Source organism: Leuciscus leuciscus, assembly GCF_965113295.1.
Source record: "Leuciscus leuciscus genome assembly, chromosome: 9".
NCBI lineage: Eukaryota > Metazoa > Chordata > Actinopteri > Cypriniformes > Leuciscidae > Leuciscus > Leuciscus leuciscus.
Window position 1 is genome coordinate 16492901 of NC_138733.1, and position 11314 is coordinate 16504214.

The following is an 11314-nucleotide window of genomic DNA, read 5'->3' on the forward strand; positions in this document are numbered from 1 at the left end:
TCTTTGAAACTAAAATTATATTTTAAATTAAACTCTATAGAGATTTCTGCCCCTCCATTAAAAGTCTACTCACCCAAAACTTTGACAATTCAAAAAAATCTAAGAGATCGTAAAGAAATTCATATGAATCAAGTGGTTTAATACAAGTCTTCACAAGAGACAAGATCACTTTATATGATGGAGCGACTTTATTCGGATAATTTTTTTTTTTAAACGTCCATGAAATATGGTAAAAAGAAGCTCAACCATACTTGCTTGAAATGCCAGAAGAGACTTCATTGGTTCTTGTGCGTCAAGCAAGTGCAGTTGAGCTTCTGTTTATCATTTTTGATGTTCTCTATGTAAGTGCATTGATCAATGTTTGTATGGGAATAAAAGACTAAATTAAAACTGTTTGTCATATAAAGTGATCATGTACCTTCAGAAAACTTGGATTAAATCGTTTGATTCAAATGGATTTCTTTTATAATGTCTCTATGAACTTTTTGAAATGTCAAAGTTGTAGTTTTTTTGGACATTCAGTGGTTTAATTAAAAACATTTTCATTTGTAGTTTCGAAGATAAACGAAAATGTTATGGGTTTGGAACAACATTAGAGTGAGTAATTGACAATTTAAATTTGAGTGAACAAACTCATTATGTATTAAGTCATACAACCGCGGAAAGACGTTAACTTGTCAACAATATATCATGTAACGTTATGTTTACCTCATAATAAAAAGAGCTGCGAACAGATTCTACTTTGTATTCCACAGAACACAAAATAGTGACATATGGGTTTGAGGTGTGAGGGCGAGTAAATATAGACAGTATTTTCATTTTTGGGTGAACTATCCCTTTAAACCCCTACTAAACAGCCTCTGATAGAGCACAAACTCTGAGTAAACAAAGTGGAGCTGGTTTTGTTTTTACCTTGGCTTTCTTCATACGATTCATCACATTCCCAAGGTCCTCCATGTCAATGACGGAGCCATGAGACTTCTCTTCCTCAGCGGAGGACTCCGCATCACTGCTGGACTCCATCAGCTCCTCCTGAAAAACAAACAAGAATTTTTTTTTTTTTACTTCTCTCAGAAGCATATTGATAGATTTTATCCATCAGGAATTGGTTTGATCTAAAGTGGGATGTAATATTACTTGTTACAATTTTAAGTCACTACAACAATACTAGGTGTGTTCTGGGTGTTAGTGTGATGTCAATAGAGCCCTCTATGACTGTGTTTACCCTGGTCAACAATGTTTTGAGCTTGTCCACTTTCGACCACTTCCAGAGGTAGTCGAAAACACATTCGACAGGATTGCTTTCGTAGTGTTAACGCTCATGTGGTCAAATGTGTTCAATTCGTCTATTCTACATCTACTGACTTAATGCGTAAACCTTACCCTAACCCTTATTTTGTCTATTAGACTTAAAAGATCTGGAAAAAAACATTCATTTACCCGAACATAGACCCTCCACTTGAAGAAATCAGGACAGAAGAGGTTGAAAGTGGACAAGAGACACCAGGTGTAAACGGATGTGTCTCCCTCGTCTACTTGTGATCCGATCGACCAAAACGCATCTTAATACCAGGTGTAAAGAGGGCCTATGATATTTTAGTCTCAACTCCCACCTTCTATAGATGTCCCACTTTTAGAAATGTGGTTCTGGTCCAGATAAATGTAACTAATGAAGGCATAGAGATGCTGAGTTGAATTATTCTTAATGTTAAAATATATTTTTCTAATCTTCTATCACTCGTAACTATGTCTACGATAAAATATGAACAAATGCTTTGCTTGAATTGATAGCTGTGAATTTTATTAGTTAGAATTAATTATGATTGCATAAAGCTGAATTAAATAACTTTGATTAATAAAGTGCATTTTAATAGACTTGTAAACAAACAGGGAAGCACTCTGTTTATTTGCGGACAAATTAGGTAGTAACAGTCAGTTACTTCATTGTTTGACTCTCTAATCAGTGGAAACGCAGGCGTGAAAACCTGAACAATTTCAGTGGGAAAGGGGAAAAATGGGAATTAAAGGAGCTTAACTTTATGAGAACGAAGTTTCCAAAAGGTAAAATATATGAGTGGGACATCTAAAAGAATAAAATCTGTCTGTAATGTCACCCCTGCTGTTCAGATCCCATTTACAAGAGTGCACCACAGACTGCAGAGGAACAATCTGCTCTCTGGGTGTGCAGCGCGAGAGCAGTTACCATGACTACATGTGTTCAAAGACATCAGAGAGGAGGGCTGGCTTGCCTCAGAGCTGTTCTTCTCAGCGAGCGAGCGACTGTCCTCTGCCTCCTCCTTATGTTTCTTCTTATTCTTGCAGCTGCTCTTCTTGCACTTGCCAGAGCAGGCTTTCTTCTCCCCTTTGGCCAGGGCCTGCAGCCGGCTCAGGAACTTCGATTTCCAGGCCTGAAAGTCGGCCTGCACGCTGCCGTGTCGGCTCTTCACCACGTTGCAGTCTCCTTCTCCTCTGGTCATGATCCGTGCGGCACTCAGCATCCATAACCACTTATCTATGTTCTTACTGACCTGAAAACAGAAAATATATTTAGTGCAAGATTCATGCAAAACAATCCAATCAAAAACAGATGCAAAAATGCAGGCGTGTCTCACGGTGTTGTAATGGCCCACATAAACGGAGTTCCCCAGCCCAAAGACGGCATATCTCATTCCCTTCAGGTATGTTTTCCCATATCGGAAATCAGTGGACGCTTCCTCAAGCCATTTGCAGAACCATTCGGCACTCTCTGTGGGCTGTCCGTCAGTGTATGTGGCCACCAGGAAAACACAGATCATCTTGCTTGTACACTAGAGAAGAATGATACAGGAGCATGAAGACATTTCTGAGATGGACAAGAGTGATTACCAAATACTAAATGGGTGGACTGGGTATTATTTCCCTAAAATCAAAAGAAAAACATTTATATTACAAATCACTATAACTATATTTTATATTTGTATAAATATCATTTATAAAGGACCTTTTGACATTTTAATGACAATTAAAACAAACACAAATAAAAAATTGTGTGTGTGAAAAGTGTATAATACAATAATTAAAATTCTCTGCCTTGGCACAACGATTATTTTTTATTAATAAATGAAATTCAGTACAACAGATACTGCCATGACGTGTACTTTTTAAATGGCACTTCAATTCGAATTATGTAAATGTAAGTGTTTTTCTCCCATGGCACTACGGTAGACTACATACAATTGTTATAAAATTTTAGTGCAATGGTATTACAGTAAGCTTAGTTTAATTTATCCAAAATACTTTTTTTATTTTTTTATTTTTGGGGGGTAAAATATGATCTGGACTTTTCTTGACCGTTTTTGAGATTTACCAAATGTTACGCAAACATCATGAATAAACCATGATCTATCACTTATAATGCTATATAACTGCTGGAAGGAAAACAACTGGGGTCTTTTAGACTATGAGCTGTCCTGTGATGGATGGATTCAGCTAAACTACGCACTGATTCAGAGTGTGAGAACGGACAAATTTAAATTCAATCAAAAAAAGTTTAGAAGCAGTTGTGTTTTTTCCTTTATCTGCCAGTACTGAAGTCATTTAAGAACACTTAAATTAAATTATGATATTTTGCTCTTTACACTCTTGAGGTTTAATTATTTAAGTTCTAGTGAGATAAAACGCTGGTCAATCTTTTTACATTCCGCTCAGGGAGAAGTATTGCGATTAACTGCCAGCCTTAATATCAATATTTCCTTTAAATGTTAGTGCTGTAAGTTGTAATTAAAAGATATGAAGCTCCCAGTAATTCCTATTATATTCTTCATTCCTAAAGAGATATTCTTATCATAAAGTCGTGACAAATCCTCAAGTTTAAATAATCCTTTTCTACTTCCTCAAAGTTGAAAATGATCCGCCTGTCTGAAATGCAGTATGGGACCAATCCAGCATATTTTGGGCAGTGAAATAACACTGAAAACAAGCTATGCTCACCTCCTCAGCCAGTCTGTCATCTGGGTCATACTCTTTCATATCTATAACCTCACACTGGATCCCCTGAGTGCTGCTGACGTCTTCAGCAAGCTCTTTTGCAAACCCCTAAGCAAAGTTAAGAATAGTAAACCACACATTGGCATGTAATTCTTTGAAATAGGCCATTTCACGAAAATAATAATAATAATTTTATTTATACTGTATATACCTTTGCTGTTCCGGTTTGTGATCCATAGAAGACTTTGACCCCAGAAACATGAATGACCTTTTCTTTTACAGGTGAAAGTTCGTGTTTTTTTGCAGACTTATATGGCCATGGATTTACAGGGTTGACCGTTTTTGTCTATAAAAGAAAAAGACAATGTTATGCTGTGCATTCATTATAAACTACAAGGCAAAACCTAACAAAGACTTTAAGTAGCAGAGAATCTTTAAGCGTAAACACACTTAATTACCTTTTTGAAAAGCATGTTGACAATACACCAGACTCCTATGAGAACAGCAGCAGTAGTGTACACATAAAACCTGTTCTGCCACACAGACAGCAGGTAACTCTCAGTGAAATCCCAAACATCATTCAAAGCACCTGTGAACGCAAGAAAATACGATTTGCGCAAACTAATAGCACTTGACCTATCGGTAATGATGTAAGCACACAATAAGCAACATTAGTTGTTGATGAGATAGACAATCGGAACGGCTGTGTCTCAAAACCTAGTACGCCGCCTACCTGGACAGCATTGTTTACCATTATAGCCGCGTTAAAAAACGCCGAGACTGGTAAGGAAGGTAGGGAGCTCACTAGGTTTTGACACACAGCCTAACCGTGCAAAAATAAGTGCATGTGCATACTAGAACATGGCTACACTGTTATATATGATTATCAGCTTAATTTAACTCATATTATATGGGTTATTATTAGCCATGCGTTTCAAAATAAACCTAACGTTACCTTGCAAATCAGCGCCGACTGTAGAATACACCAAACTCGAAAACACCGCTAAAAACAACATTTTCTGTTGTCTATCGAACAGGACAGTACTGTTTATAAATATATAACACCAGCCAGCCAAATATCTAACTTAATTTGTCGCATATAAATATCTGGCTCACTTTACGGCTGCACGCCGAAGGACGCCGCCATATTGTTATGACAAGAATGCTGGGAAAATGAGGTCATCTCAGGTCATTTAACTCCGCAAGTGAGCATTCACTGTTTGAATTTTTTAATCATAATAATACGTATATAATTTATTTGAATCATGTAATAAAAAATTCATTAATATTATTATTACTAGGCTACTACTAATACTCCTGTTGTTGTTGTTGTGATCATCCACGTGAGTCTTCATTGGTTGAATCAATTATAATAATATGCATTTAATTTGTTTATATCATATAAATAAATAGATACATAAATATATAAATGACTGAATAAATAATTGAATAAATAAATAAATAAATAAATAAAGCACTATTGTTATTGTTGTTGTTGTTGTAATTAACTTTATTATTATTGAAATAAGTTAATTTGTTGGTCTTAATTAATTAACTTATAGTTCACATAAAACAAATAACACTTTTCATTCTTATAGTTTATTCAAGCTTGGAAATTTCACTTAAATAAACAAACAACTTTATTATGGATTGTTGCTTATTTTGCAAAAATAACTGTGGGAGATCTCGTCTGTTGTCTTCATTGATATTTTTACACGAAAGCTTGGAAAAAATCACAGACTCTTGGTATTTTGCTGGGTTTTGCGTTTGTGACGAACAACTGCAAGTGTAGTGAAAAAATTTCCCGCAAACAGAACCAGAAAGCAGAAGCCACACATGGAAGCCTACAGTGAAAAGAGATGAAGATATTAGATATAAGATGATTGCAACTTCAAAATCACACTTTCAACAGATTTATTCATAAGTATAGTGAATTTGACATATTTTATCACTTCAGTGTCATGATGTTGTGGAAAGATCTCTAAAAAAATAACACAGACCTGCCATTCTTTACATTCAGGGAGCTGAACCATTCTGAACAGAGAAATACTGTTCCAAAGCTGCCAGAACTGCATGAGACATAGACAACATTCACTGTTCACCAAGATATACACCAAAAATTATTATACTGTTCATTATGGAATTTCATATGCGGTTCCATTTTCAAATCTTTATTCTTTAAAATCTGACTATGTATGCTTTGAATATACACTACCGTTCAAAAGTTTGGGGTCAGTAAGATTTTTTATGTTTTTAAAAGAAGTATCTTCTGCTCACCAAGGCTGCATTTGTTTGATTAAAAATACAAACAAAAACAGTAATATTTAGAAATATTATTCCAATTTAAAACAGCTGTTTTCTATGTGAATATACAGTAAAGTATAATTTATTCCTGTGATCAAAGCTGCATTTTCAGCATCATTACTCCAGTCTTCAGTGTCACATGATCCTTCAGAAATCATTCTAATAATGATTTGATGCTCAAGAAACATTTATGATTATTATCAATGTTGAAAACAGTTATTTACATTTTTATTTAATGATGCTATGATGAATCGAAAGTTCAAAAGAACAGCATTTATCTGAAATCTAAAGCTTTTGAAACATTAAACACTACCGTTCAAAAGTTTGGGGTTTAAGAATTAAAATTTTATTTTTGGGGGAAAGAAATAAAATAAATCAATACTTTTATTCATCAAGGATGAGTTAAACTGATCAAAAGTTACAGTAAAGACATTTATAATGTTAGAAAATATTCTATTTTAAATAAATGCTGTTCTTTTGAACTTTCTATTCATCAAAGAATTTTGGAAAAAAATTGTACACAACTGTTTTCAGCATTGATAATAATAATGAACGTTTCTTGAGCATCAAATCATCATATTAGAATGATTTCTGAAGGATCATGTGACACTGAAGACTGGAGTAATGATGCTGAAAAATCAGCTTTGATAACAGGAATAAATTAAAGTTTAAAATATATTAAAATAGTCATTTTAAATTGTCATAATATTTCACAATATTACAGTTTTTTGTTGTTGTTTGTTTTTTATCAAATAAATGCAGCCTTGGTGAGCAGAAGATACTTCTTTTAAAAACATTAAAAAATCTTACTGACCCCAAACTTTTGAACGGTAGTGTATTTCTATTCTTAAATATTAAAATAGAAAAAAGCCACCGCTCATCCGTCAATAAAGTCTTGTAGTGAGGTGCTGATAAACTAAATCATCATGGAAGATTATAAAAATACAGCAGCCGCACACTCAAACACTGTGCAAGATCAATTTATTAGCAAGCTTTCGGTCTTACGACCTTCTTCAGGCCTGAGGTCGTAAGACCGAAAGCTTGCTAATAAATTAATCTTGCACAGTGTTTGAGTGTGCGGCTGCTGTATTTTTCTATTCTTAAATATTAAAAATAAATACTTACATGACCCAGGAAGAGAAAGGGAAGAAGAAATGTCAGTCCCCGCCACATCCACGACTGAAATCCCTCTGTTTAAACAAAAAGAATGTTATAGCTTTAAAGTGACAAAGCTTTTCACTTTCTTCAAGTCAGAAATCCTTACCAACAGTCAAATCCAAGTTGTGTCTTTCCCCAAGTGCTTTTAGCCTGTAGAGACACCCACTTTGATAGTAGTACTGAAGACACTGCACAAAGCCTAAAAGAGAAAGTGATACGTTTGCCTTCAGAATCTCTCAATGTTACAGTGTTGGTATTTTTCTTACAACAGATGTTTTACAGGGTGGTGTTAGCATGTAGGGCTTGTAACTTACTTTGATACAAACAATAGGCCAGAAATTGGTTCCTGAAAGATTGGTATGTTTCACCATCTGGCCTACATATACAACAGAATTGTTGTTTGAGGGCAAATCAATACCAGCAATTTACTGATTCATAATCATCATTCATTGTTTTGGTGCTGATGCATTTAATACCACCATAAAATTGTGCCTATTCCTGAATTCCTTGTGAAAGATAGTAGTATTAATATTTTAAATTAGCTTTTTAGTTTTCATTTTATTTTTAGTTCATGGTTCGGTAATTTTTTGCTTTTGCCATTTTTTTAAATATTTTTTTTTACCATTATTTTCAACTTAATATTATTATTATTTTCAGTTAGTTGCTATATGGCAAAATTCTTAAATGATAATGTTGTTTTTAATGTTGTTTTAACACTTTACTTAAAGCCTTTATATGTGACCCTGGGCCACAAAACCAGTCTTATGGGTAATTTTTTTTAAATTGAGATTTATATATCATCTGAATACATAATCTTTCCATTGATGTATGGTTTGTTAGGATAGGACAATATTTGGCCTAAATACAACTATTGAAAATCTGGAATCTGAGGGTACAGAAAAATCGAAATATTGAGAAAATCGTCTTTAAAGTTTTCCATTTCTATTGGCGATAGTGCTGCATCCATTCACAAAAATAAATGTTTTATATATTTAAGGTGGGAAATTTACAAAATATCTTCATGGAACATGATCTTTACTTAATATCCTAATGATTTTTGGCATAAAAGAAAAATCTATCATTTTGACCCATACAATGTTTTGTTGGCTATTGCCACAAATATACCCGTGCAACATAAGACTGGTTTTGTGATCCAGGGTCACATATATGATGCATTATAAAAGCATTTAATTGATTAATAATACTTTTAATGCACCTTTTAATGCATTGTATGGTCTCATGAGTTGTAACCTCAGTCATAATACATTATAATACTTATATTACGTCTTTATGACATGACAAACAACCAATTTCAGACATAACAAGGAAACTTTGGTCACAATTATTTATGAAAATATATCATTTGTGCAAGCAAACCAATTAATCACGATGAATTGCATCGAACATGTGTGTGTGTCTTGTATGTGTATGTGTGTGTGTGTACACACATTTACAAACTTTTATGTTATAGCGATTAATCGCGATTAATCGATTTGACAGCACTAGATATAATTCATTGTAACTTACATTGTGAATAAATTATAATGCATTATACATAAAGGCTTTGGTCTGAAATGAATAGTCTGAAATGACTCACCAGGTTAGCATGACCCCAGACAGAAAGGTGGAAATGTAGTGGTGGAAAACCCACCAGCCTTTAATCCTATATAAATCAAAGCATAGGTCCTTGAGAGAGCTTATTAAATCCATCATTGATCAAACATTTCTTGTGTGACAGCAGCAATGTCACATCTTCAAATCTGAAAAGTCTCTTAAAGATTCATATGACAGTTTCTGACCTGGATCCATTGCTGATGAGGACGCTTTCACGGATTGTCAGGGTGCAATAGTACCAAACCAACAGGAAGTTCAGAAGGGCATCGAAAACTCTACAGACACAAAAGCAAGCATGAAATGTGAAGTGAGGGAAAGCTTGTCAGACAGACCCGTGCGAACTCAGTCTTACCTGTAGCTGATGAAGAAGCGACATATGAAGGTCAGCAGGAACAGAATCACGGTCACATACAGCTTGAACCTTTCATACTCATCTTTGTATTCAGCTCTACATTAAAAAGTGGACAGGCATATGATAAAATAAGTATAAAATATAAGCTAAAAGACAATAAACTGAGATGCAAAATTGTGTAAATTTTTTTTGTACTGTAAAAAAATATTTTCATAATTTGTTATCACAATTTTTTTTCTTTTGTCAAATCAACTTAGATGATTTATGTGGTTCAGATATATATATATACAATATTTTGAGTTTCTGTTGATTAAATCAATCTCCTTAATTGCATTAACTAAAATGTAAGGCAATAAGTAAGTTCAATCATTTTTTACAGTGCATCTTCTAAAGTCATTGTATTAAAATCTAAATATTAAATAGACATTAATTATTCAAATTACTATAAATAAGTTGTTTTTTAAACATGTATACATTTATTTATTTTAATTGGTAACACAAAAATTATTTGTCAATGGTGCAAGCTTAATTCTAGATTATATACTCTCAAAACAAGCCTCAAAATATTATGAAAATTAAATATATCTTGTTTGAAAGTTATGAAGTTACAAATCTATTGCTATTGATATTATATATAGTAGATCTTTTTCGGTGCTTACTTTGCCTCTTTGCTTGGAAGGTTGACATTCACACTCCCAAGGACAAGACTGAGATAAAGCCTTGAAAAGACAAGCAAAAATAACATTCAACTTGTAACTACAAAGCTAACCTTCCGAAACAGACTCATTAAGTAATCTTCCAGTACCCGTTTTTCTTTGGAAGAAATGCTTCCATTTGAAAGATTAGGCTTGGCATATTTTGAATGTGACCTTTGACCTCCTTCACCTCATTCTTCTCCTCTTCAGTCAGTCCTTTATCAAATCTATAATTCAGAGTAGGAAATGTAAATTAAATTGCTACAATCACAGTCAGCATAACAGATCATAAAGAAAAAAAAGACAAAAGAAAAACACATTTTATTTACTTAGTCAAAGACTTTAAATTGTCCTTTAAATTCTTTTTCTGTTGAGTTATGGAGGCAGCAAAGCTTTTTTGAAGTTTGGAGACTTCCTCTAACTTCTGCAGGTAAAGCCGATGGGTCTCCTGGACACAGAAATGTTTTATTTCAACAGAAAAGTTCAGATGTTTTGTAAGGTCTTTGGTTCTGAATCTTTTGGGCAAGAACAGATTCAGAAAGATAATATCCTACCTGAAGCTGCTGTAATTCTTTCTCCTGAATCTTCCATTCTTGAAGGGTTGTTGCGAGTGATGTCGACATGTAAGACTTTATCAGTACAGCTACTCAGTTAAACTAACCAGATTTCTCTTTCTTGGATAACTAGGTAAATGCAGTAAAACAAACTGTGATGGAAACACAGCAATGTCTTCAATGTCGTATTTAAAGAGAGCTTCAGTTTAGAAGCATTTCAATAGACAATCTTCGTCGTATCTCTTATTTCTTAACGATTGCAATATAGGCTTGAACTTTGTAGTGAACTTTGACAGACCAACTTGCCTGATCTTTGACACAGTTAGTTGCCTGCACTTTATAGGAAGGGCTACATATTCAGGGTTTCAACACTGTGAATTCTGACATATGAAATAATGAGAAATTGTATTTAGCAATTACAGAAACTTCATTGCACATATAAAAGCATTACTACACTCGAGAATACATAGAGTCTGGTTATTTATGCTCTAAAGTCTCATGCCTTAGTTGCATAATCCAATAATCCCTCATAAATTCCATTGATGTAACACTTTTAGAACAGCTAAAACAATGAGAACTTGAACTTTAATCGAGAGATAACACCTTTTATACCTTACAGCAGCATTCAGGTCAAAAATAGATAGGCCTAATTTTGTTTCAATATCTTAAAC

General features: G+C 33.9%; 2 protein-coding genes across 2 annotated transcripts in view; both read right to left on the reverse strand.

Annotated features, from left to right (window-relative positions):
• tyw1 (tRNA-yW synthesizing protein 1 homolog) overlaps window positions 1–5122 on the reverse strand; it is a 58668-nt gene extending 53546 nt beyond the window's left edge. Inside the window, exons 1-7 of the mRNA XM_082181023.1 lie at window positions 4922–5122; window positions 4425–4555; window positions 4178–4312; window positions 3970–4074; window positions 2613–2807; window positions 2250–2528; window positions 913–1032 (exon numbers count right to left, since the gene is read on the reverse strand). Of these exons, the coding sequence (XP_082037149.1) occupies window positions 913–1032; window positions 2250–2528; window positions 2613–2807; window positions 3970–4074; window positions 4178–4312; window positions 4425–4555; window positions 4922–4982 (1026 nt within the window). The 5' untranslated portion in view covers window positions 4983–5122. The remainder of the gene's footprint in view (window positions 1–912; window positions 1033–2249; window positions 2529–2612; window positions 2808–3969; window positions 4075–4177; window positions 4313–4424; window positions 4556–4921) is intronic.
• A 352-nt stretch (window positions 5123–5474) lies between these two features.
• tmem120ab (transmembrane protein 120Ab) lies at window positions 5475–10898 on the reverse strand. Its single transcript, XM_082179793.1, has 12 exons — window positions 10644–10898; window positions 10419–10537; window positions 10200–10316; window positions 10054–10113; window positions 9395–9490; window positions 9228–9317; window positions 9026–9091; window positions 7743–7804; window positions 7535–7627; window positions 7396–7460; window positions 5967–6035; window positions 5475–5810 (listed from the first exon to the last, which is right to left on the reverse strand). The coding sequence occupies exons 1-12, from the start codon at window positions 10710–10712 to the stop codon at window positions 5700–5702; spliced, it is 1017 nt and encodes a 338-aa protein (XP_082035919.1). The 5' UTR covers window positions 10713–10898; the 3' UTR covers window positions 5475–5699.
• Between the last annotated feature and the right edge of the window lie 416 nt (window positions 10899–11314).

Coding starts and splice junctions, on each gene's coding strand:
- tmem120ab (XM_082179793.1), bottom strand. CDS start 10,712: ATGTCGACATCACTCGCAACAACCCTTCAAGAATGGAAGATTCAGGAG. Junction 9,092..9,227: donor CTCATCAGCAATGGATCCAG/GTCAGAAACTGT, acceptor TGATTTATATAG/GATTAAAGGCTGGTGGGTTT. Junction 7,805..9,025: donor TCTGGGGTCATGCTAACCTG/GTGAGTCATTTC, acceptor TTGTATATGTAG/GCCAGATGGTGAAACATACC.